The 27889-nt window shown below is 47.4% G+C and overlaps 1 protein-coding gene across 1 annotated transcript; it reads right to left on the bottom strand.

The window, feature by feature from the left end:
• Positions 1 to 13: 13 nt before the first annotated feature.
• LOC147092653 (NACHT, LRR and PYD domains-containing protein 12-like) lies at positions 14 to 26531 on the bottom strand (the record flags this gene model as incomplete). The annotated part of the gene is made up of 3 exons (XM_085975657.1): positions 26372 to 26531; positions 26204 to 26269; positions 14 to 588 (listed from the first exon to the last, which is right to left on the bottom strand). Coding segments are annotated over exons 1-3 (747 nt in total), but the record flags the coding sequence as incomplete, so codon positions are not given.
• Between the last annotated feature and the right edge of the window lie 1358 nt (positions 26532 to 27889).

Raw genomic sequence — 27889 nt, 5'->3', positions numbered from 1 at the left:
TATTTCTCCGATTGTCAGCAAAATCGATGCTGTCCTTGAATTCATCCAAACCATCGAATATAAACAGCAATCCCTCTGGGTTCTTCCAGAGCTCTCCCACAATATACCCAAAGTAAGGATACAGATCCAGTATCAGATTCCTCAGGTTTATTCTACAGTTAATAGCGTTCAAATCTCGGAATTTAAAACTGAAAACGAATTGAAAATGTGTGTAAATTTCCCCCGTGGCCCAGTCATGTACAATCTTTTGTACCATTGTTGTTTTTCCAATCCCCGGGACTCCGCTCGCAGCTCCTGACCTCCCAGAATTGGATTTTCCCTGGGAAAAACTGCTGTGGAACAATTGATCTGTTCGGATTTTTTCCAGTTCTCTCTGGAGATGTTTCTCTCTCCACTCTTCATGGTCTCGGCCTCTTGCCAGGAGTTCATGTTCTACAAGTTTCCGATCTCGAACAGTAGAAATGACCGTTAGCTCAGCGTATCGATCAGCCAGCTGGAAAACCTTAACCTTCTCCTTTATTAGGATAGTGTTCACTCTCAGTATTTCAGTTTGTTCCCGGAGTGCTTCCTTGTGTTTCTGTTGAAGATCTTCAATTAGAACAGAGAGAAAGTGGTTCTCAATGTTAGTTCTATTGACATAAAGCAACTTCTCAATACCATTTCACTATTCATTGAAATACTGCGAGATTAAATTCACAGCTTCAATAGATATCCATGTAGAAATTAAACTCAGTTAATGGAAACCTCGCTTGAAAGTAAACAATGGCCCAGAAAATTTTCTAATCCTCATTTGACTCTAATATTTACTGAACATGGAGATTTCAAAAAAGGTGATATTTTCTGTGATAGTTAATACTATCCAGCCTTACCCTGTACTACAATAATCATGGGTGACTTTAATCTACATATACACTGGCCAAACCAAATTTGCAATAATACTGTGCTGGCCTTCATTGCAAGAGGATTTGAGTACAGGGGCAAGGATATCTTACTGCAGTTGTGCAGGGCTTTGGTGAGACCACACCTGGAGTACTGTGTGCAATTTCGGTCTCCTTAACAAAGAAAGGATATACTTGCTATAGAGGGAGTGCAGCGAAGGTTCACCAGGCTGATTCCTGTGTTGGCAGGACTGTCGTATGAGGAGAGATTGGGTCGACAGGGCCTCTATTCACTAGAGGTTCGAAGAATGACAGTTGATCTCATTGAAACGTATACAATTCTGAAAGGGCTAGACATACTGGATGCAGGGAGGATGCTTCCCCTTCCTGGGGGGTCTAGAACGAGGGGTCGCAGTCTCAGGATACTTGGTCGGACATTTAGGACTGAGATTAGGAGAAATTTCTTCACTCAGAGTGCTGTGAACCTGTGGAATTCCCTACCACAGATGTCTGTGGAGGCCAAGTCACTAAATATATTTAAGAAGGTGATAGATGATTTTCTATACACGAAAAGCATCAAGGGGTTTGGGGAGAGAGCGGGAATAAGGTATTGAGATTGAGGATCAGCCATGAACATATTGAATGGTGGAGCAGGCTCGAAGGGCCTTGCTCCTATTTTTCTATATTTCTATGTCTATGTTCATAGAATCATAGAAAGTTACAGCACAGAAGGAGGCCCTTTCAGCCCATCGTGTCCGTGCCAGACAACAAAGAGCTATACAGCCGAATCCCACTTCCCATCTCTTGCTCCATGTCCCTGCAGGTTAGAGCATCCCAAGTGCACATCCACGTACTTTTTAGATGTGGTTAGGGTTTCTGCCTCTACCCCCCTTTCAGGCAGTGAGTTCCAAACACCAACCACCCTCTGGGTGAAGAAATTTCCTTACAAATCCACTCTAAACCTTTCATCAATTACTTAAAATCTGTGCCCCTTGGTTTTGGCACCTCTGCTAAGGGAAATATGTCTTTTCTATACACTTTATCAAGGTCCCTCATAATTTTATATACCTGAATATGGTCTCCCCGCAGCCTCCTCTGTTCCAAGCAAAACAAACCCAGCCTATCCACTTTTTCCTCATAACTAAGATACTCTACTCCTGGCAACATCCTTGTAAATCTCCTCTGTACCCTCTGTAGTGTAATCACATCTTTCCTGTAATGTGGTGACCAGAACTGTAAGCAGTACTCTAGCTGAGGCCTAACTATTGTTTTATACAGTTGAAGCTCATGTACTGTATGCCATGGCTAGTAAATGTAAGAAATCACACAACACCAGGTTATAGTCCAACAGCTTTATTTGAAATCACAAGCTTTCGGAGCGCTGCCCCTTCTTCAGATGAAGTGGAGAAATGCATAAAGACACAGCTTATATAGTCAGAGAATCATGTCAGATGTTTACAGGTAACCTTTCCAACTGCCATTTATCGCACCTCGGCAGAGAGATAATCACAGCAGTCAAAGGTGTGAATGGTGTCCAAACAGGTCAGTCAGGGAAACATTACATCAAAGAACAATGAGGTGGGGTCACAAGGGGTCAAATATTGCAGATGCTGGGGTCTGTATGAAAAACAAAAAAACAGACAAAAAACATTTTTTTTTGGCTGGAAATCACAGCAGGTCCAGCCGCATCTGTGTAGAGAGAACAAGCCAATGTCGACTCGAGTCTGGATGACCCTGCATCAGGTGGGGTTACATGTAGCGTGACATGAACCCAAGATCTCGGTTAAGGCCGTCCTCATGGGTGCAGAACTTGGCTATCAGTTTCTGCTCGACGATTTTGCGTTGTCGTGTGTCTCGAAGGCCAGTTTCCCTGACTGACCTGTTTGGACACCATTCACACCTTTGACTGCTGTGATTATCTCTCTGCCGAGGTGCGATAAATGGCAGTTGGAAAGGTTACCTGTAAACATCTGACATGATTCTCTGACTATATAAGCTGTGCCTTTATGCATTTCTCCACTTCACCTGAAGAAGGGGCAGCGCTCCGAAAACTTGTGATTTCAAATAAAGCTGTTGGACTATAACCTGGTGTTGTGTGATTTCTTACATTTGTCCACCCCAGTCCAACTCCGGCATCTCCACACCATGGCTAATAAAGCCAAGCATTCCGTATGCCGACATAACCAACTTATCTACCTGGCCTGCTCATTTACAATCGCTTTCAAGGGCTTTTTTACATAGGCCATTGTCTAGAGCGGTGAGAGCAGAGTTTCAGTGAGTATTTAAACTCACTTTCACGGGCTTTTTTACAGAGTCTTCCCAATCTCACAGACCGGTGGCGGCATTCCAGAACGATGTCATGATTCAAAACGTGATGTGGGCAGGAGGGAGCAGCTGATTGGGAGAGTACTTTAAATACTCTATAGTTTGACAGTTAAGGTACTTAATTTATAAAATTTATAAGGTCTTAATTTTGTGGTTATAATTTCTAACGTCTCCGTTGTGTAGCAGGGAGTGATAGGAAAGAAGCACACTTGAGTATATCATTTAATTGTAGTATAATTGATGGTATTGATTTAATTTAAATTAATTAAAGGGTAATTCATGTCAGCAAAGCTCGGCCCCTTGGCATGCTCCTCCTGCAGTATGTGGGAAATCAGGGACACTTCCTGTGACTCTGACGACCATGTGTGTGGGAAGTGTGTCCAGCTGCAGCTACTGGCAGACGGCATTGCAGCGCTGGAGCTATGAATGGATACATGCTGGACCATTCGTGATGCTGAGGACATCATGGATATCACATTTAATCAGTTGGTCACACCGCAATAAAGGCTGCACAGGCAGGAAGGGAATGGGTGACCGCCAGTCAGAGTAGTAGGCGCAGGCAGTGCAAGGTTCCACTGTGGCCATCCAAACTCACAAACAAATATACCGCTTTGGAGAATGTTGGGGAGGATGGCTTATCGGGGGAAGGCAGCAACAACCAACTTCCTGGCACCATGGGTGTTTCTGCTGCACGGGATGAGAGGAAAACGTGCGGGAGAGCTATACTGATAGGGGATTCTATTGTAAGGGGAATAGATAGGCGTTTATGCGGCCGCAAACAAGACTCCAGGATGGTATGTTGCCTCCCTGGTGCAAGGGTCAAGGATGTCTTGGAGCGGCTGCAGGGCATTCTGGAGGGGGAGGGTAAACAGCCAGTTATGGTGGTGCATATAGGTACCAAAGATATAGGAAAAAAAGGGGGTGACATCCTTGAAGCTGAATATAGGGAGTTAGGAGGAAAATTAAAAAATAGGACGTCAAAGGTAGTTATCTCAGGATTGCTACCAGTGCCACGTGCTAGTCAGAGTAGAAACAGAAGGATATTTCAGGTGCATACGTGGCTAGAAGAATGGTGCAAGTGGGAGGGATTCAAATTCCTGGGACATTGGAACCGGTTCTAGGGGAGGTAGGACCAGTCAAAACAGGACGGTTTGCACCTGCGCAGGACCATGGCCGATGTCCTAGGTGAAGTGTTTGCTAGTGCTGTTGGGGAGGGTTTAAACTAAAATTGCAGGGGGTTGGGAACCTGTGCATGGAGACAGAGGAAAGGGAAGCAAGGATAGAAGCAAAAGAGATGAAGGAGAAAAGCAAAAGTGGAAGTCAGAGAAATCAAGGGTGTAAATCAAACATGGCCACAGTAAACAACAATTCTAAAATGTCTAAGAGTGTAAGAAAAACAAGCCTGAAGATTTTGTGTCTTAATGCGAGGAGCATTCGTTATTGGGTGGATGAATTAACTTCGCAAATAGATGTAAATGGATATGATATAATTGGGATTACGAAGACATGGCTCCAGCATGACCAAGGCTGGGAACTCAACATCGAGGGGTATTCAATATTCAGGAAGGTCAGGCAAAAATTAAAAGGCAGTGGGGTAGCATTGCTGGCAAAAGAGGAAATTAGCACAATAGCAATGAAGGATAATAGCTCTGATGATGTGGAATCTGTATGGGTAGAGCTGAGAAATACCAAGGGGCAGAAAATGTTAGTGGGGTTGTATTCAGACCCCCAAACAGTACTGCTGAGGTTGGGGATGGCATTAAATGGGAAATTAATGATGCATGCAATAAGGGCACAGCAATTATCATGGGTGACTTTAATCTACATATAGATTGGTCTAACCAAATTTGTAACAATACTGTGGAGGAGAAATCCCTAGAGTGTATACGGGATGGTTTCCTGCACCAATATATCGAGGAACCAACTAGAAATCTGGCCATCTTAGACTGGATATTATGTAATGAGAAAGGATTCATTAGCAATCTTGTTGTGCGAGGCCCCTTGGGGTGGAGCGATCATAATTGAATAGAATGTTTCATTAAAATGGAGAGTGAATTAGTTGACTCAGAGACGTGGGTACTGATTTTAAATAAAGGACACTACGATGGTATGAGGCGCGAGTTGGCTAGGATGGATTGGGGAATGCTTGTTAAAGAGTTGATGGTGAACAGGCAATGGCAAACATTTAAAGATCGCATGGATGAACTACATAATTTGTTCATCCGTGTTTGGCATAAATATAAAACAAAAAAAGGTGACTCAACATTGGCTAACAAGGGAAATTAGGAATAGCATAATATCCAAGGAGAGGACATATAAATTGGCCAGAAAAAGCAGCAAACCTGAGGAGTGGGAGCAGTTTAGGATTCAGCAAAGGAGGACAAAGGGATTAATTAAGAGGGGGAAAATAGAGTATTAGAGTAAGCTTCAGGGAACATAAATTCTGACTATAAAGGCTTCTATAGATATGTGAAGAGAAAAATGACTGGCAAATTCAAGCGTGGGTCCCTTGCAGTCAGAATCAGGGGAATTCATAATGGGGAACAAAGACATGGCAGGCCAATTAAATACCTGCTTTGGTTCTGTCTTTACAAAGAAGGACACAAATAAACTCCCAGAGATGTCGTGAAAATTTGGTCGAATGAGAGGGTGGAACTGAATGAAATCAGTATTTGTACGGAAATGGTGTTAGGGAAATTGACGGGATTGAAGGCCGATAAATCCCCAGGGCCTGATAATCTACATCCTAGGTTACTTAAGGAAGTGGCCCTAGAAATAGTAGGTGAATTGCTGGTCATCTTCCAAAATTCTATAGACTCTGAAAAAGTTCCCATGGATTGGAGGGTAGCTAATGTAACCCCACTATTTAGAAAAGGTGGTAGAGAAAAAACGGGGAATTATAGACCGGTAAGACTGACACCGATAGTGGGGAATATGCTAGAGCCCATTATAAAAGATGTAATAGCAGAGCACTGGGAAAACAGTGACTGGATCGGTGCAAGTCAAATGATTTACAAAAGGTAAACCGTGCTTGACTAATCTACTGCAATTTTTTGAGGATGTAACTGGTAGAATAGATAAAGGAGAACCAGTGGATGTGGTGTATTTGTACTTTCAGAAGAATTTCGATAAGGTCTCGCATAAGAGACTAGCGTGCAAAGTTAAAGCACATGGGATTGGGGGCCAGGTACTGACTTGGATAGAAAACTGGTGGGCTGACAGGAAGCAAAGAGTTGAATTAAACGGGTCTTTTTCCGCGTGGAAGGCAGTGATAAGTGGGGTACCACAGGGATCGGTGCTAGCACCACAGTTATTCGTAATATAGAATAATGATCTTGACGAGGGAAGTAGATGTAACATCTCCAAGCTTGCAGATGACACAAAGCTGGGTGGGCATGTTTGCTGTGAGGAGGATGCATAGAAACTCCAGTATGATTTGGACAGTTTGGGCGATTGGGCAGGTGCATGGCAGCTGCAATATAATATGTATACATGCGAGGTTATCCATTTTGGTGGCAAAAACAGAAAGGCAGATTATTATCTGAAAGGCGATAGATTGGGAAAATGGGAAGTGCAACGAATTGTGCACCAGTCACTGAAGTTAAGCATGCAGATGCAGCAGGCGGTTAAGAAGGCAAATGGCATGCTGGCCTTCATAGCGAGAGGATTCGAGTACAGGAGCAAGGATGTCTTGCTGCAGTTGTACAGGGCCATGGTGAGTCCACACCTTGAGTATTGTGTGCAGTTTTTGTCGCCTTATCTGAGGAAGGATGTTCTTGCCATGGAGGGAGTGCAGCGAAGATTCACCAGACTGATACCTGGGATGGCAGGAATGATGTCTGTAGAGAGCTTGGGTCGATTAGGCTTATACTCGCTAGAGTTTAGAAGGATGAGAGGGGATCTAATTGAAACTTATAAAATTCTAACAGGACCAGACAGGAAAGCTGTTCCCGATGGCGTTGGATTCCAGAACCATGTGTCACAGTCTAATGATAAGGGGTAAGCCATTTTGGACTGAGACGAGGAGAAGCCTCTTCACCCAGAGAGTGGTGAACCTGTGGAATTCCCTGTACAGAAGAGTGTTGTGGCCAATTCATTAAACATATTCAAGAAGGATTTAGATATATTTGTTCAGTATAAGGGAATGAAGGGGTATGTGGAGAAAGCAGGGACAGGGTACTGAATTTGGATGATCAGCCATGATCGCATTGAATTGTGGAGCAGGCTCTTGGGGACGAATGGCCTACTCCTGCTCCTATCTTCTATGTTTCTATGTTTCTATTCTGCCTTCAGGGATCTGTGGACATGCACCCCAAGTTCCCTTTGTACCTCTACACTACTCAATGTCCTACCATTTAATGTGTATTCCCTTTCCTTGTTAGCCCTCCCCAAATGCATTACCTCACACTTCTCCGGATTGAATTCCATTTGCCACTGTTCTGCCCACCTGAACAATATATTTATATATTCCTGCAGTCTACAACTTCCTTCTTCAGTGTCAACCACACAGTCGATTTTAGTTTTATCTTAAAACTTCTTAATCATACCACCTATATACAAGTCTAGATCATTGATATATAGCACAAAGATAAAGGGACCTAGTACTGAGTCCTGCGTAGCCCCACTGGAAACAGCTTCCAGTCACAAAAACACCCATCAACCATTACTCTCTGCTTTCTGCCTCCAAGCCAGTTTGGAATCCAACTTGACACTTTGCCCTGGATCCCGTGGGCTTTTAACTTCGTGATCAGTCTGCCATGTGGAAGCTTATCAAAAGCCTTGCTAAAGTCCATATACACTACATCAAACGGACTACCCTCATCTACCCTCCTTGTTACCTGCTCAAAAAATTCAATCAAGTTCGTCAGATACGACCTTTCCTTAACAAACCCGTGCTGACTATCCTTGATTAATCAGTGTCTTTCTGAATGAAGATTTATCCTGTCCTTCAGAATTCTTTCCAATAATATTCCCACCACCGAGGTTAGGCCGACTGGCCTGTAATAACTCTGTCTATCCTTTTCTCCCTTTATAAACAAGGGTACAACGTTAGCAGTCCTCCATTTCTCTGGCACCACACCTGAAGCCATAGAGGATTGGAAAATAATGGTCAGGGCCTCTGCTATTTCCTCTTTTGCTTTGCTTAACGGCCTGTGATAGATTTCATCCGGGCCTGAGGATTCATCCACTTTTAAAGCTGCCAAACCCCTTAATATTTCCTCTCTCATTATGTTTATTCCCTTTAGTATTTCACACTCCTCCTCCCTGATAGCAATGTCTGCTTCACCCCTCTCCTTTGTGAAAACGGACGCAAAGTATTCATTAAGCACCCTTCTGATGTTTGCCGCCTCCGCACACAGATTACCCGCATGAACCCTAATAGGCCCTATTCTTTCTTTAGTTATCCTCTTAATATATTTATAAAACCTCTTTGTGTTATCCCTGATTTTACTTGCCAAGAATTGTTCTTGCTCTCTCTTCACTTTCCTAATATCATTTTTAATTGCACCCCTGCATTTTCTGCACTCCTCTAAAGTTTCTGCAGTATTTAGCCCTCAGTATCTGTCATACGCCTCCCTTTCTTTCTTTATCCTATCCTGGATGTCCCTAGTCAACTAGATATGTCATTCCCACCTTTTTTCTTTAAGGGCACATATTTTGTCTGACCCTCCGGATATCCTCCTTGAATGCCTCCCACTGCTGTGACATTGATTTTCCTTCAAGTAGCTGCTTCCAGTCCACTATGGCTAAATCCCCACTGAGCTTAGCAAAATTTTGCTTTTCCCCCAATTTAGAAATGTTATTCCTGGTCTATCCTTGTCCTTTTCAATAAGTACCTTAAATCTAACTGAATTATTGTCACTAGCACCAAAATGATTCCACACTGATATTCCTTCTACCTGTCGATCTTCATTCCCTAAAACAATGTCCAGAACCGCTCTCTCCCTTGTTGGACTTACTACATACAGGCTAAAAATGTTCTGCTGAATGCATTTTAGGAATTCACACCCTCTATACCCTTCAGACTTTTTATCCCAGTTAATATTGGAGTAGTTGAAATCCCCTACTATTACTGCCGTACAATTTTTGCACTTCGCAGAAATTTGATGACATATTTGTTCTCCTACCTCCCTCTCAATGTTTGGGGGTCCACAGTACACTCCCAAGCAGTGTGATTGCCCTTTTTGTTTCTAACCCATATGGCACCATTTGATGACCCTTCCAACATATCATCCCTGCTCACAGCTGTAATAGTTTCTTTAATGAATATGTAAGATACGCAAATTTCAGCAAAAATCACGCAAGAAAACTGGATGAAATAAGACTGTTTATTGACCAAAGTAAGCTCGCAAAGAAAAACCTTTGATAAAAGGGCATACAAAATGGCCGCCAGGCCCCGTGATCAGTTTCTGAACCATTTTATTTCTGTTACTGCAAGCCAGACAGGCTTGTGGATTGAAGACAGTGAGCCCGCGAAAGCCAGTATCTGGGAACCGAAACTCAGAGGAACAGCATACATATTCAATGGATTACAAGTACAGGATGGGGCCCATCAAGATATGGGCGGACAATGCAAAATCAATCATACCCATTTATTGTACAAAGGAAAAACCGTTTAGCAGCCATCAAGGAAAATCTCCGGACCGATCAATATGTGAACCGAGCCACGGTGACAATGCAAAAGACATTGAAAGACATTATCGGCCAGGAAGGCCAGTTTAAGTTATCACCGGCTCTGTTACAAGACAAAGCGCCCCTGCAGAGATTTCTGCCCGCCAAAATTAATACAAAGACAGGACTATGATTTGGCGGGAGATAAGACTGTCCCAAAAGAGTATAACTATGGATTGAAAGTCCATCTAAGTTACTTCGGACTTCGGGTTACTTGAGCAACTTCGCTTGACTGAACGACGGCTGCTTCTTCAACTTCTTCAGACGGGGTCAGGATCGGCGCCTCTTCCACTTCGGCAGATGCAGAATCGATGAAAACGTTTTCGTCTTTTTAAAGACGGACGGTTTCGGTAAAAGGACAACGTGATCGGGGTTCAGCCAAACAAGGCTCGGCCACGACGAGAAGACGACGAGGGTGGCCCGGGTGCTGGGGTCGGGAGATCATCGACGACCCAGGCCGACGGAGAAGAAACCCTCTGGAGAACCGACCAGGCCGGAGACAAAAAGGACAGTCCGTGCCTGACACTCCCGTGTCTCAACATCCCATTGGGTTGTTGTTCTACTCCATGAACAAAAATCCACGACAGGCTTAGTGGATCTCAACCTTGATGAGCGCTCATCGAGGCTGTGTCTACCCCATCGCCTCGAGAGAGAGAGAGATAGAGAGAGAGAGAATATCGACTGCGCCAGAAGTTTCCAAATCCACGTGACGACGGAAAGCGGTGCCAAAAGGGCTGCGAACCCCCCCTTTCTCACGATTTCGAGAGTGGTGAGCATGATCCCAGGTTCCCCAGGTCGAAACTTAGTTTAGGTATAGGGGAGGGAGTTAAGGGAAATCGTAATGTGTTTCCCCTTTGACGATGTGTCGTGTGTTCCCCATTTCCATAGAGTCAAGTTCATAAATTTGTGCATGATTGTAGTTACTTTAATCTGTGCCTATGACATGTATTTTGTAATGCTTCAGACTGTTTAAAAATAAAAGCATCCATTTCGTGCTATTCAGCCTCGTCTATTGAGTCCTTTTCTCTGCACTACTGTTCTCTGCATCTAAGTTCAAGGTCTAGAACCGTAGGGGGAGTGGGTCGAACCACTCAAGGGTAATTCTTGCACGAAGCCTGGCAGGAGGCCAGAACGGGCAAGAGAGCAGGAAAAAAACACCTACAGAAATGGCGACCACGGCAGGACCTTGGCAGCAGGAAAGTAGTGTGTTAGATCAAGATCTGAATAAACGAAATGTGATGGATGAAAGAATAGCAGATTATGTTTTCGGAAAAGTCAACCTCACAAAGCAATGGATATCTGATCTATTAAGGGATAGGCGCCCGCTAGACGCAGCCATCTGGTGGACAGCGGGTAGAGAGCATAAGAAATCTGTAGAAAAGTCGGTCTGGCTGATGTGCTACAAGAAGCAAGTCCAGCTTTTGGACCAGGTAGCTGCAGCACAGACAGTCCAGATCAACGGCTTGCTTAAAGACGTAGAGGAAAAGGTTGTGGGAGGTCAAAAACTGATTGAATCGCTTGACGCGCTGAATCAGGAACGCCGCTCCGTAATTCGCTGCCACGAAACCCGGGTAGAATATTTAAAATGTCAGGTCGTTGAGGCCAAGGCCAGTGAAGGTAGAATGAGAGAGAGGTGTTTCCGTCTAGCCAAACAAGTAGATGCCCAAGAGGAAAAGCTCCTGGGAGCCAGGGCAGCATACAAGATGGCCATGGAGGATAGATTTGAGAACACCGACCACAGCGCTTGCCGCCGGGAGCTAGAGGACCTGAGAAAGGCCCTAGCGAAGGCAAACGGGTTGGTGTGTCTCATAAATCCACCAGCGAGTCAGCTGTTGCTAGCCAAGGAATCCAAAAGACCGGTTCCACAAGAGGCAGTTGGGGTACCAACCCCCGAACCCTCTGCGCCTCCTGCCTATGAGGAGTCTTGGACTCCGGGACAGGAGACGGAGGCGGTAGAGAAAGAGAGCCCTGAGGTAGAGCAACCCCAGACAGTAGAGTCGGGGCCAGCGCCATTGTGTCCAACGAGGCACCGGAAGCTCGGTCCAAATGAAGAAAATGGCGATGACGGACCCCTTGAGAGTCAGATCATAATGCCTCATAGTGCACGACAGCTAAGAGAGATGATAAGTCACATCCCAAAACTCTCCGAGTCAGGAGATCCCTCCGTGCATTTCAGGGACGTGGAGCAGACCGCAGCAGTCAATGACTGCGACGGGGTTGAGCAGTCTAAAATGCTGCTGTTCTCCCAGGACAGTTCGCTCCTCCAGTGTCTCCCTGACGAGAGCAAGAGACGGCACAGGGAATATGAGTTGTTACGGGATGAGATTCTGGAGATCATGGGAGAGGGGGACGGAACTCCGTTCCTCCGTTTAGAAAAGACAGTGCAGCTAGAGGGAGAACCCCCACGGGTTTTCGCCGACAGGTTGTGGCCAGTGTATCGGCGCAGCTGACCGGGCGGACCGGCCCGGGCCGGGCTGGATGGCTTCGATGGCTGGTGGCAGGTTGTTTGCCAGTAGTGAGGGAACAGGCCAAAGCATGGTTTGACCCCACCAACGCCCTCTCCACGGAGGAACTAGTACTACATCAGCTCACGATCAGTTATAGGAACAACAAGGGCAAGAAAATGCCTGTTGTAAAAGGAAAGGTGCATGAGGTATGGCCCGCAGTAAAAGGGAATGGCGCCAGGAGGGAAATCGCCCTCCCCAAGCCAATAGCAGTTGTTACGGGTGTGGGAAGGAGGGTCATTGGCGCAAGGACTGTAGGAATCCATGGAACAATAAGAGGGAGAGAGCGTTCGCCGCAGCCCAAGATCAAGCCCAAGCCCGAGTCGCCAACGGCCCGAGAGTTTACCCAACACCAGCACAACCACAAGTGCAGGCCGCTGCCCCAACACCAGTCCAGAACCCAACCGTAGCCTCTGCCCCGACTAAAGGGGGTGGTGCGGTTGTGGACCCCGCTGCGATCGAGTCAGTCTTGGAGACTATGCGGTCTCTGATGACCTGGCAGGGGAGGGTAGCGGTTGCTGACAGCCCTATCGCCCCCGAGACCCCAGCCGAAACACCTAAATGACTGACGCCCACGCAGCCCATCTACTTGTGTCCGCTCCGCTATGATGCTTGGAGAAGACCTGTGGTGGAGATGGAGGTGGAGAAACAAAGGGGTAGCTACCTGTTGGATACGGGGGCTTCGTATACCGTGATCCACACGGACAAACCTTTTGCCTCACCTCTGTCCGCCCAGGCTCCATATTTAGTAATGTGTTTCACAGGTAAAGAACAGGCTGGCGCGTACTCCCTCCCGCTCTCCATTCAGTTGGGAGCACTCCACACCACATGGACGTGCATCCTATTGAAGTGGAATGAGGGGGGGGGGAAAGGCATCCTCGGGGCTGAATTCTTGGTGGAACAAGGGATCCTCGTGGACCTGAGAAATCACTGTCTCTGGGGAGCCGAGGGCGGTTTAGGTAAGGTAGTCGTAATCCCGGGGAAGGAAGAAAAGGGGACCCTGTGCACTATGAAGCCGTCAGGAGGTTACGATCTCGAGCTCATGATAACAAACGTCCCAACGGACTTGCAGGCGTGTGTGTCAGAAAATCTGACCGCGTTCACCACCCACAAGCACGACTGCGGGAGAGTCACTGGGTTCGAAGTCAGCGTAGACGGGGACCCCATGATCCGACCCCAAAAGCAGTATAATTTCCCCAAGGAGGCAGAACCCGACATGGAGACAGCAATATCTTCATTGGTACAGCAGGGCGTGTTGAGGACGATAGCCACCCACGTAAACTCCCCATTATGGCCGGTAAAGAAACCGGACAATTCGTGGAGAGCCACGGTGGACTACACAGTCCTCAATAGTAATATCCCGGCCTGCGCGCCCACGGTAGCAGCAGTTGCAGACTTAATAGGGAGTATTCCTGCATCGGCGACCACATTCACAGTGCTGGACATCTCGAACGGTTTTTGGTCCATTCCGCTGCGGCGGGAGGACCAGTACAAGTTTGCCTTCACATTGAAAGGGCAACAGTACACTTGGAACTGCTTACCACAGGGTTTTCACAACAGCCCCAGCATTTTCCATCAGTGCATGGTGGGGCGTTTGAAAGAGTTCAGCCAGCCCAACCAGATAGTGCAGTATGTGGACGACTTACTCCTGTTCACAGATACAAGGGAGCAGCACGGCCCACTGTTAGCCGAATTGTTGGAACTGTTAGAAAGGAAGGGTTTCAAAGTAAACCCAAAGAAAGCCCAGATCGGCCAGCAGGAAGTCAAATTCCTGGGTCTGGCCATCCGCGAGGGAGAAAGAGCCATAGATAAGGCCAGGCGGGAATCTATACAAGATCTGCCGATTCCCAACACAGTAACTGGTGTAAGGTCCTTTTTGTGATTGACCGGGTACTGCAGAGATTTCATCGAGGACTATGCTGCCACAGCGGCCCCGCTACTTCGACTCTTACACAAGGGAGTCGAGTGGTCTTGGGACAAGGGGTGGCAGGCGGCGTTCGAGAAGTTGAAAAGAGCTCAGCAGACCGCGCCAGCCCTAGGGGCCATAGATGGGGGAGAGGAGTTCTTTCTGGAGGTAGCCGCTAGTGGGGACAGCCTGAGCGCAGTGCTGCTCCAAGAGCGGCATGGCAGGCTAAGACCAGTCGTTTATTCCTCCAGGGTGCTCACGGATGTGGAGAGGAGTTTCAACAATTGCGAATGGCATCTCCTGGCCACGCATTGGGCTGTGAACAGATCAGTGATCTTCACAGGGACCTCTCCCATTACGCTCCTCACCCATCACACCCCCACGAAGATGCTTCTGGATGGGAGGATTAAGGATGGGACCGTAAGCAGCGCTCGGATTGCACGCTGGACCCTCCTCCTTTCCCAGATGGATCTAAAAGTTAAAGGCCTCTGCGCGCCAAGGCTCACAGCCAATATGGCATATCCCGGGACAGCCCACCAATGTTCTGTAGAAGGGGTATGGGAAGTTAACATAGGTTTACGGGCCGGGATACATCCCACAGGCCGCGAGATCTACGTAGACGGTTCTAGCACTGTAGCTGACAGCAAGCTACTCACAGGGTGTGGAGTTTATGACCCTGCGGCAAACATTGCCCTGGCAATTAAGCTCCCCAGCACTATGAGCGCGCAGCAGGCTGAACTGTCCACGGTGGCGTACGTGGTTACCCACCCCGAGATTTTCCCAACCCCATACACGATTTGCTCAGACAGCATGTTCACGTGCAATTCGTGTACAGAGTACCTCGCCATCTGGTCCCGACGCGGGTACACCTCCGCGGACGGACGGCGTTTAACAGTTAAGCCCTTGCTGGAGAAGATCCTAGCAGCTGTGTGGGAGAAAGGAGAGGTGTTCATCCATAAGGTGAAGGCTCACTCCACCACAGAACCCCGCAGTCAGGGCAACCAGCAGGCGGATGCGCTAGCCAGGGAGGGTGCCCGCAACGGCATTCTCTGGGACCCATACGAACCCGGACCCATGGCGGCGATCCAAGGCAGGGAGGGAATTCCCGGGAACACAGGGGTGACACCGCCCCCAGACCTAAAGACCGTCCAAACCCTGGATCCCGCCCTAAAAGCAGTCCTGAAAGCCATCACAGAGGGCAAACAGGTAGAAGGTCCGTACAGTACGGCAGCCCTCACAGTCAAAGAAGGTATGCTGTTCCGAGAGGAGAAGTGGGTTGTGCCGCAGCAGCACCGGAGGGAATTCCTGCAATTGGCCCACGAGGGTCCAGGAGCGGGACACCCCGGACCTGAGGTCACCTGGCAACGGGTGGAGCAGGCGCGATGGTGGCCGGGACTTCGGGACAATGTCCGCGAGTTCTGCGCAAGCTGTCTTGTGTGTGCTGCTAACAACCCAGACCCCCCCAAAAGGAAGGTGCCCATGGGGCACATCAGGAGGGTAGAGGGACCATGGCAGTCGATTCAGGTCGACTACATAGGGCCCCTGCCCGCCGCCCAGGGAGGCTATAAGTACTGCCTTGTCCTGGTAGATGTGTTCACCAAATGGGTAGAAGCCTTCCCGTGCAGAACAGCTATGGCACTGGGTAGTGCTGAGATCTTGATTCGGGATGTGTTCTCACGGTGGGGACTCCCCCGTTTTGTAGAGTCCGACCAGGGGAGTCAGTTCACCGGTAAGTAATGCAGAACGCCCTCATGCTCTTGGGCATTGAGGGAAAGTGGCACGTAGCATACAATCCCCAGTCATCCGGGATTGTTGAGCGTATGAATCGGACCCTCAAGGAAAAGCTGAGGAAAGAGACAATGGGCTCGCCCCAGAAATGGGCGGAGGTCCTGCCTTTAGTCCTCATGGGGATCCGAGCCAGCCAGTCCAAAAGCATGGGGTGTTCCCCGCACGAGTGAATGACTGGAAGGATCATGCGAACACCCACCCATGTACTAGCCCCGGTGCTCACTGAGGGCCAGCTCCGAGAGGTGAAACGGGACAAATTCGCCCAAACCCTCTTGGAACGCCTGAGACAGATTTATGGGCAGGCAGCTGGGAACATGGGAAGACAGCACCAGGGAAATAAACTGTTGTTGGAACCTCGGAAACAACAAGAGTGGGTAGTCGGAGACCAGGTCATGGTCCAAAACTATGCCAGGGTAGGGAGTTTTGAACCACTGTACATGGGGCCCTACAGCATTGTGGACAAGGCCAGCCCCATGGTTTATGCAGTGAAAACGCCCCGACGTACCAAATGGTTTCACATCAACCAGTGTAAACTATTTAAATCTGGTGCACAAGGGCCATCAAAGGGGACCAGATCGGAGAACAAAGATCCTCAGCCTGTAACAGAGTCACAGACCACACAGGCTGGTACCGTAGCCTGCATAAAGGGAGAGGCCATCCCATTGGAGTGGGAGGTCTCATCTTTTGAATGGGATTTAAGCAGGAGAGAGCACGAACAGCTCGACCCCGCCTTAGACCCAGTCATGGAGGAGGAAGAGTCAGAGGGCGACGATTCCGCCCTCGACTCAAGCTTGGGGGAGGTAGGGAATGGGGGCGGAGACCCACTACCTGTAGGGACAGGTGAGGTGGAGTCAGAAGCCACAGATCCCGACCCCGGGGGGGTGGAGCCTGAGGAAGGGGAACTGGAGCCGGCAGCTGTGGAGGAACCACAGGCTGTGACGGTAACAGTCCCAACCCCCGGTCCATCGGCCCCGGGAGCCCGACCCAAAGCAGCCCCTCGTAGGTTGGCTCGAGCGCCACAGCCCAGAAAATTTTGGCCAGATTCTCCCCATCCTTCCCAACCACGGTTTAGAGCAGCCCCAGGAAGGCATGGTCCCCGTTCAGCAGCGACAGGCTGCGGGGGATCAAAGCCAAAGATCAATGCAGCCCCACCGCAGGGTGTGGCACACGACAGGCCTCACAGGGATTCGGATAGCCGCCCCACGGAGGGCGGCGCTGTACATAAGTTAAGTTAGGTAATTATGGTCATAGTTTTAAGGAATGTAAAGTATATGGTGTTAAGAGTACAATTTTGAGGTCTGCCCGGTATGTGTGTTTGTTAGGGAGCAGGGTCCAGGAAACCGCGCGTCCAATTAATTTAGGCCAGCACCTATCGGGAGCCCGGCTACATCATTTTGTTGGTTGCAGAAACCTGGGATATGAAGGAAAAGGATTTTCATCGCGTTCATGACGATCGGGTGCGGGTGGGCCTACCGAGGCCGCACCAAGGACGTCATCATTTTCGGATGCTCCGGGGACACGGCCCCCATCGCAACAGATGGGATGGGGAAGCGAGAGGTTGAGGAAACCGCCACCTACTTCCACCAAGGGAGATGGCCAGGTTGGTTGGGAACAAATTCCACGGAATATTCCAGCAACTTCGATTTTGCCTACCAAGAGACTTCGTTAACATGCCCTCGAGTGAGGATCCTTGCGCCCAGAGTCAGCGTCACCGTGGGAAAGAGGATTTGTCTGGTGTGCAATGGGAACGTACCACTAAGGCGATGGTGGTGGCTACGAAAGCTGGGAAAGGACATGAAAAACTCTACGGTCGAGTGGCAGCGATTGGGTAATAATACCCATCGGACTATTACGGGAGCTCACGGACAATTACGTGTGTGTTGGGACAAATGGTGGGAACCAGATGAGGGAATATATGTCTGTATGTGGAGTTCGAGACACGTCTGCCCCAAGGGCGTGTCCATCTTCTTCCAGAGGCAGTGGCAGGATGAAGGGAAGGGGATGAGATGGGATGTTAGCACTCGAGCGTGCGGAGCCCCATACTCCCCTATTCCGGTGAACGCCACTGGACTCATCACCCACCCACGCAAGCCCCTGCCCACGCTTCCAGTAGCACTAGCCCAGAAAGGAGGGTGCCCAACCACCACCAAGGGACCCGGGAGCGGTTTAGTATTGGTACCCACCGGTCAGGTGCTGTACCAAGGGGTACACTACGCGGTGGCCTCAGTGATTTTAAATCTCACTGAGGTAAGATTGCCAGAGTGGTGTCCCAAAGAAACGGAACAATTATACCAGGTCCTGTTAACCCGTATGTTTAGACAATTTTACGAATTTGACTTTGCCGACATCGACAGAGACAAATTATACACCACACCGCCAGAAGTTTTGGATCAAGTCGGGAGGCAAAGAAGGGGTACTGTAAATGACATATTCACTGCTTTTAATACCGGGACATCTGTTGTCAATGCTGTAGATAACGTGGAGCTGCAGACACAGATCAACGGTTTAAAAGCCCAGTTGAGGAACATATTGACAGACGAAAATAAGGTAGTGGGTTCTGAGCTACATGAGGACCAGGCCATGACACTACACTTTAAGGACATAATTGCTGAGCTGGAGAAACACGCGAGAACCGTAAATGCACTCATTAAGGAGGATCGGAATGCGTCCGATCAAGCTGCGCAAAACGAGGCCTGTGTGCTGTACGGGGCGTGGTTACTGGGCGAGGGCCGCAGTAATCTCGAGGATTTAAAACAGGGTTTGGTCCCGTCCTGGATCAGCAACAAGCACTTGCAAGCGCTCCACCCTTTTGAGAATGCATTAAGCCCGTGCCAGCTCAGACTAGCCGCAGAAGCATACCCAGTCCCAGTGGACTGCGGACATTCAAATCATACTATTATGGGAATAGTAGTAAGAATGCCGGTGTTGGGTCCCGCAGCAAAGCCCGCCCCGGTGTACAGAGTAGAGAACATTGGAGTCATTCGGGGGGGCACACACATTCGTTACGCAGCGGTCCCGCCTTACGTCATCAGATGGGAGCGTACGCTGACAGGCACCGACCTCTCGGGATGTTGGAGCCGGGGAGCACACATCATCCTGTGTCCCCAGCACTTGAACGCCTTTCTGAAACCGCAGTGCGGGTTCAGAACTGCTAGCGCAAAGCCGGTGAATTGCACCATGGAGGCAATTGCAGAGGACCATGTGCCCCCACAGGTAGCATATACCGGGGGTGGGACATACTGCGTCACCACTGCAGCGCCTCAGTACCGATATGGACAACACGAGTGGTGTTCGGTCGGTGATAGCAGTTTCTGTTTCAAACCCATGGCCGAGGTTCAAGTGGCACAACAACGAATTGTCCCCATTCCTGCGCCCTCCACCGTTCACATCACTATCAAAGAGAATTTCACAGACTTACAACGATTTGTCGTGCATTTTGGTTATATCATTCCCCCTCTTCCCGGCCACCTCACCAAGATTTTAAAAGCCGTTATAATTTCACAGAAACATTTCTACACACTGCAGCAGAAGACTTTAGAGATAGGAAAAGACATATTGGACATAACCATCCCACCATGGTGGGACTTGTTCACCAACATAGAGGTCCCCGCCTGGATTAGAGTAGCATCCCATACCCTAGTAGTATGTCAGGTTTTGATTGTGATAATTTTGCTCTTCGTGCATTGCAAAAGAGGCAAACGCCTCCAGAGGCACGAGAACACAGGAGAATGGAGAGAACGCTATGTGCGAATGGGGGAAGCAGATACCCCACTCTAAGCTGCTAGTATAAGATTAAGCGTCCCTCCGTTTTAAAAATTTTTGTGATTGTTTTGTGTTATAAGGAAATAAGTATTGTTATGTTAGTAGTCGTTCTTAAGTTTTTTTGGATTAATAAAAGATGCATGCAGATGATGCCAGGGGGTATCAACCCCCGCACATCTGACAAGTGAATGTGTTATAGTTTAAAATACGCTGTCTATGATTGTCCAAATGTAAAAAAGGTAATCTTCGTTTTCTGCGGAAGTGGGAACTGCATGTGTCGTGAGGGTCATAGATAGCTAAGTGCCAGGAATGTTTGGATGTGGGGAATCAGGGAAAATTTGCTCATCAAGGATTATTGATACTTTAAGCAAACTATCAGTATCACAGGGGGGCCTGTAAGATTCGCAATTTTAAGCAAAAATCACGCAAGAAAACTGGATAAAATAAGACTGTTTATTGACCAAAGTAAGCTCGCACAGAAAAACCTTTGATAAAAGGGCATACAAAATGGCCGCCAGGCCCCGTGATCAGTTTCTGAACCATTTTATTTCTGTTACTGCAAGCCAGACAGGCTTGTGGATTGAAGACAGTGAGCCCGCGAAAGCTAGTATCTGGGAACCGAAGCTCAGAGGAACAGCATACATATTCAATGGATACAAGTACAGGATGGGGCTCATCAAGATATGGGCGGACAATGCAAAATCACTCATACCCATTTATTGTACAAAGGAAAAACCGTTTAGCAGCCATCAAGGAAAATCTCCGGACCGATCAATATGCGAACCGAGCCACGGTGACAATGCAAAAGACATTGAAAGACATTATCGGCCAGGAAGGCCAGTTTAAGTTATCACCGGCTCCGTTACAAGACAAAGCACCCCTGCAGAGATTTCTGCCCGCCAAAATTAATACAAAGACAGGACTATGATTTGGCGGGAGATAAGACTGTCCCAAAAGAGTATAACTATGGATTGAAAGTCCACCTAAGTTACTTCGGACTTCGGGTTACTTGAGCAACTTCGCTTGACTGAACGACGGCTGCTTCTTCAACTTCTTCAGACGGGGTCAGGATCGGCGCCTCTTCCACTTCGGCAGATGCAGAATCGATGAAAACGTTTTCGTCCTTTTAAAGACGGACGGTTTCGGTAAAAGGGTTCAGCCAATCAAGGCTCGGCCACGACGAGAAGACGACGAGGGTGGCCTGGGTGCTGAGGTCGGGAGATCATCGACGACCCAGGCCGACGGAGAAGAAACCCTCTGGAGAACCGACCAGATCGGAGACAAAAAGGACAGTCCGGGCCTGACACTCCCGTGTCTCAACATCCCATTGGGTTGTTGTTCTACTCCATGAACAAAAACCCACGACAGGCTTAGTGGATCTCAACCTTGACGAGCGCTCATTGAGGCTGTGTCTACCCCATCGCCTCGAGAAAGAGAGAGAGAGAGAATATCGACTGCGCCAGAAGTTTCCAAATCCACGTGACGACGGAAAGCGGTGCCAAAAGGGCTGCGAAACCCCCTTTCTCACGATTTCGAGAGTGGTGAGCATGATCCCAGGTTCCCCAGGTCGAAACTTAGTTTAGGTATAGGGGAGGGAGTTAAGGGAAATCGTAATGTGTTTCCCCTTTTACGATGTGCCGTGTGTTCCCCATTTCCATAGAGTCAAGTTAATAAATTTGTGCATGATTGTAGTTACTTTAATCTGTGCCTATGACATGTATTTTGTAATGCTTCAGACTGCTAAAAATAAAAGCATCCATTTCGTGCTATTCAGCCTGGTCTATTGAGTCCTTTTCTCTGCACTACTGTTCTCTGCATCTAAGTCCAAGGTCTAGAACCGTAGGGGGAGTGGGTCGAACCACTCAAGGGTAATTCTTGCACGAAGCCTGGCAGGAGGCCAGAACTGGCAAGAGAGCAGGAAAACAAACCCTACAAATATCGCGAACCCCTCCTTCTTTTTACGCCTCTCTCTATCCCATCTGAAAATCCTGCAAACAGGAATGTTGAGCTGACATACCTGCCCTTCTTTCAGCCACGTCCCTGTATTAGCTATAATATCATAGTCCCAATTATCTACCTGTGCCCTAAGATCATCTGCCTTGTTTGCTGTACTCCTTGCATGGAAGTATATAACATTTAGTAAAGGCAAACCTCCTTGTTGACTGCTTGATTCCTCTGTCCTTCCAATTTACTTTCTACGTTTTTGTTGTCCAATTCCAGTTTTTTTCCCTCCCTACAGACTCTATACTTATGTTTACATTCCCACGCCAAGCTAGTTTAAACCCTCCCCAACAGCATTAGCAACCCCTCCCCCCCGCCCCCGCGCCCCCAGCGAGGATATTGGTCCCAGCCCTGCTGCGGTGCAACCTGTCCAGCTTGTACAGGTCCCACCTCCCGCAGAAACGGCCCCAATGCCTCAGCAATCTAAAGCCCTCCCTCCTGCACCATCCTTCCAACCACGCATTCATCTGCACCGGGAGTAGTCCGGAGATTATTAGCTTTGAGGACCTGTTTTTTAATCTGACTCCTAGCTCCCTAAACTCTGCCTGCAGGACCTCATCCCTCTTTCTACCTATGTCATTGGTATCGATATGGACCACGACATCTGGCTGTTCACCCTGTCCCCCCAGAATGCTCTGCAGCAGTTCGGTGACATCCTTGACCCTGGCACCAGGGAGGCAACATACCATCCTGGAGTCATGCCTCCGGCTGCAGAAACGCCTGTATGCACCCCTCACTATTGAATCCCCAACGACTATTTCTCTTCCACTTTTTTCCTCCCCTCCCCCCTGTGCAGCGGAGCCACCCGTGATGCTGAGGACTTGGCTCTGAGTGCAGCCCTCAGAGTGACCATAGCCTCCACCAGTACTCAGAATAGAACACCGGTTGGAGAGTGAAATGCCCTCCGGAGCCTCCTGTAGTGCCTGCCTGGTCTTCTTCTGTCTGGTGGTCACCCATTTGCTCTCTGTCCGCTCTCTCTTAGGCTGCGGGGTGACCATCTCATTAAATGTGCTATCCACGTTGCTAACAGCCTTGTGGATGCACCACAATGACTCCAGTCGCCGCTCAAGCTCCGTAACCTGTCGCTTGAGGCATTGCAGCTGGGGATAGATACAGCATAAGAAGAAGAGTCATCCATGCAACGTGAAGCGTCCATAGTGTGTCAGACCATTGGCAGGTTATAGAGTGGGCACTGGGAGAGGGAAAGGCTGTGAATATACAGAAGCTCCACCGTTAGTGGGTCAGGCCTGGGTAGATTATCTGGGTTATTGTGCGCACTGAGAGAGGGATAGACTTTGAATGTAGAGAAGTTCCACCGTTAGTGCATCAGGTTCTAGGCAGGTTATCTGAGGTAGTGTGTGCGCTTGGAGAGGGACAGTCTGAATGTACAGAACTTCCACCGTTAGTGTGTCAGGTCCTGGGCAGGTAATCTGGGGGAGTGTGCGTACTGGGAGAGGGAAAGACTGTGAATGTACAAAAGTTCCACCGTTGGTGTGTGAGGCCCTGGGCAGGTTATCTGGGGTAGTGTGGGCACCGGGAGAGGGACAGACTGCGAATGAATAGAAGTTCAACCTTTAGTGTTTCAGACTTTGGGCATATTATCTCTGGTAGTGTGGGCTCTGGGGGAGGGACAGACTGTGAATGTACAGGACTTCCACTGTTCGTGTGTCAGGTACTTGGGCAGGTTAGCTGGGGTAGTGTGCGTACTGGGAGAGGGACAGACTGTGAATGGACACAAGTTCCACGTTAATGTGTCAGATCCTGGGCAGGTCATCTGGTGTAGTGTGGGCTCTGGGGGAAGGAGAGATTGTGAATGTACAGACCATCCGCTGTAAGTGTGTCAGGTCCCCGGAAGGTATTGTGTGCACTTCTAACCACCTAATCACAGGAAGAATGTTATTGAAATGGTGAAGGTGCAGAGAGATATACGATGATTATGTGCATCAGGAAGTAAGACAGAGTAAAGAGTGCGGTGTTAGATTTGTTTTATTTGGAAGAGACTTCGAGTAATGAAATATTGATCAGAATTTCTTACAGAATTCACAAAATTAATGCAGGAAAGTAAATCTCAATGAGCACAATTAGATAACAGAGAAAACATACACTAAGAAGCCAGGAGGGAGAATGGAGAGCAGGGTAACCTTTTTCACCAAAGGGTATTAGAGCGGGAGACCAGTTACCAGGGAGGGCAATAAGGGGCAGTGTAAGTGGGGACAAGAGACAATGGTGGTTTATCTGTGGATGCATTGAGAGGAGGGGCAGGTGGGTTCATCTCTAACAGGACAGACTTGTTCGGATCAAAGTGGTCTTTCGATCCCCTAAACATCCTCCTGTATTGTTTCAAAAAAATGCGAATAGTTTTGCCGTGATTTTACACTTAAATTGTTTTCTTCATATAACAGTCTCATCTTGAAAGCGATTAGAATCAGAAATAGAACTACCGCCCACTACACATGGTATTACATTAGGGAAGAAAAGATTGAGAGTTCCTATCAAGTGATAGAATAATTGCATTCCATTGGAGCATTTCTATATGAGTTTTCTATAATATAGTTCTGAAAATCAAAAATATGTTTCTGATAATCAGTAAATTGTCAATTAAAATCCTCCTAAATGAAAGGACGTTTCTTTCAGTACGACTAGATTCTCTGTGACTAGTTTTTCTGTTTCACTGCCAGTGGGAATCGGTCCAATCAATTTCTAATCACCCATAATATAACAGTTTCCTCATGTTCCTCCTCGTTAAATGTTTGATTGTGGAAACATCTGTACATCTTCAGGTTAGATTGAAAATGATCAGACGGTTCATGACGTCATGTACAATGGCAATACTAAACTTTTTCCCATTTCTCGACCACTGTTCCTACAGTTTGTGCTCGATGAGTAGCCCAGTGGCACAGGTAACTTCCATATCAGGTTCAGAGACTTTCGTTACAGTGTATAATGATCCTGCCAGGAGTTTATGGGGGTTTTACGGTATATCAGAATCCTGCCAGGTGTGTATGGTGTTTCACAGTGTATCAGGATCCTGCCTGGTGTGCATGGGGTGTCAGTGTATCAGGATCCTGCCAGGTGTTAATGGGGTTTCAAAGTGCATGAGGATCTTGCCAGGTGTGTATGGGGTGTCACAGTGTATCAGGATCCTGTCAGGTGTGTATGGGGTTTGACAGTTTATCAGGATCCTTCCAGGTGAGTATGGGGTTTCACAGTGTGTCAGGATCCTGTCAGGTTTGTATGGGGTTTCACAGTATATCGAGATTCTGCCAGGTGTGTATGGGGTTTAAACGGTTCTCAGGATCCTGCCTGTATGTATGGGGTTTCAGTGTATCAGGATCCTGCCAGGTGTGTATGGGGTTTCACATTGTATGAGGATCCTGCCAGGTGTGTATGGGGTTTGACAGTGCATCAGGATCCTGCCAGGTGTGTATTGGGTTTGATAGTGTATCAGGATCCTTCCAGGTGAGTATGGAGTTTCAGAGTGTATCAGGATCCTGGCAGGTGTGTATGGGGTTTCACAGTGTATCTGGATTCAGCCAGATGTGTATGGAGTTTAACAGTGTATCAGGATCCTGCCAGGCGTGTATGGAGCTGCACCATATATCAGCATCCTGCCAGGTGTGCATGTGGTCTCACAGTGTATCAGGATCCTGCCAGGTATGTATGGGGTTTCGCAGTGTATCAGGATCCTGCCAGGTTATAATTGGGTTTCATGGTGTATTAGGATAATGCCTGATGTGGATGGGGCTTCACAGTGTAATAGGATCCTTCAAGGTGTGTATAGTGTTAAACAGTGTATCAGGATACTGGCAGGTGTCTATGGGTGTTCACAGTGTATCAGGACCCGCCAGGTGTGTATAGTGTTTCACAGTGTCTCAGGGTCCTGCCAGATGTGTATGGGGTTTCACAGTGTATCGGGATCCTGCCAGGCATGTATGGAGTTTCACTGTGTATCGGGATCCTGCCAGGTGTGTATGCGGATTCACAGTTCATGAGGATCCTGTCAGATGTTTATGGCTTTTCACAGTGTATCAGGATCCTGCCAGGTGTTTACGGCATTTCACAGTGTATCATTATCCTGCCAGGTGTTTATAAGACTTCACAAATGATAGAGATCAGCAGCTAGATTAGTGAAATGATGCCACTTCTGCATATTTACAGGAAACGTCAGAAATGCACTGAAATGTAATTTGAACCGACACAGGCTAGTTTTGGATTGATGACAAATCTAAATGACGTTCAGTCTCATTTCTCCAGGTTTGAGCAGCTGATTCCCTGATTCTGACAACCGCTAAACAAAGGGCCACTGTCAAGCATTCTGATTCTCAGATGTGAAATAATAGTTTTTAAATCTTAATTTCCTCACTTACCTTTCAGTTGACTTGATATTTCAGATAAACCTCGTGCGATGTTCATGTAATCAAATGGATCAGAACGTGTTTAAATCAATTAACTTTGATGAAGTCAGATCTGTGTAATATTATAGCAAAGTCTTCAGTGATTAAATTAATATTTGAATTGCGTGTGATTTACTGTACCAAGTTCCTGTATTTCTTTTAGTATTTTGTCCAACATTGGTACCCCATGGCGCATTTTCACAAAGGATTCCCACATCACCCTTCGGGCCCCAGAGCCTTTCTCCATCACCAGATTTAGGAGAAGTTTGGAACTGTCCAACCTGTTTCCCTGCTCCACGAGATCAGTGACTTTCTGTAAAGAATAATAATGAAAATATTGAGAAGCGAAGTGAAAGATAAACACTGAGAATGAGGGGGAAATGATCTGCTCAGTGATGGGATCTCCCAATTGTTTTGAGCTGAGAAAGCAATCACTGGGCCGGGTAGTGACCCATTCTGAACATGGGCAGAATATTCTGTAAACATCTTGATCCACTATTAACGGCAAAGGCATGTGATGAATTATAGTTCGAGGAGAGAAAGGAATCACTGAGAATCTGCAGCAGTTTTAACGTGATTAGTTTTCTCTCTACATTCGTGTCCAACATGACATCAGGTTACTGATTGACGATATGATACACTCGTTTCTCACATGTTTTCCTGCTGCCCCACTTTGTGATTTAATTAGAAATAAAGCAGCAGCGAGACTGAACTCCAGTTACAGGGAAGGAGCGAATCCGAAGTGAGAGAAGCAGCTAGAAAACTGCCTGAGAAATTATCGCTGACGAATTGAAACAATCACTGTTGATGTATAGAGCCGGAGAATCGACCAATTAAAATAAAGATGAAAAATCGGGTCATTTGTTCCCTCGGTAATTGAAATGTCTGTCCCCCATTATATGACACATCTGCTGCCGGTATGAAACCTCGTTATCTGGGAACATATATCCAGCAGTATAGTCAGGACTTACTTCATCAAGGCTTAGATTGATAAAGTGCCTTTAAAGCAGAAAATATATCGTCAAAAGGCACTTCCAGAGGTGCTATCAGACAATGGACACAGAGACGGCGAGGCGCCAAGAACGATAGCGTGCTGGTTATGTTATTGGATGAGTAATCCAGAGATAATGGTTCAAATGAATTCGTGGTTGTTTCCTGAATTATAATTTATATTCAAATTTGAAATAATTCGAAATGATATTAGTAAAGATTGTCATAAAACCTGTTTCGGAATTTGTGGTCAATGGCGAAGCGATGGCACTCGCCACTGAACTTGAAGTAAGCTGCCCACAAAGGTCTAGTGATATCTGTGGCGTGAATTTCGCCTCTCCTGACGTTAGTTTGAATCCGCCGCCAAATCAATGGAATCCCCAGCATCCAGCAACAGATATATCATCAAGAGCCTAAGCAGCCAATCATATTGAAGAATTCTCAAAGACAGAAATCCAGCAGGTAAAATGCAGAGATTATAAATTACAATAAGGATCGTGACAGACACATAGGATTGAGAGAGAATCTGAAATATCATTAAAAAAATCTTTCAAAAAATTATTACCTTAAAAACAATGTTATGCTAAAAATATTAAAGTTATAAATTGACATTGCACTATTATAAATTGACATTCCACGATTATAAAATAACTTTTTCAGGGTCAGAAA

This window comes from Somniosus microcephalus, unplaced genomic scaffold (genome assembly GCF_052327205.1).
Source record: "Somniosus microcephalus isolate GS21.2 unplaced genomic scaffold, FLI_Smic_1.0 unresolved_chr2, whole genome shotgun sequence".
NCBI lineage: Eukaryota > Metazoa > Chordata > Chondrichthyes > Squaliformes > Somniosidae > Somniosus > Somniosus microcephalus.
The sequence above is the reverse complement of the archived record's forward strand: the minus strand, read 5'-3'. Positions and strand labels throughout refer to the sequence as shown.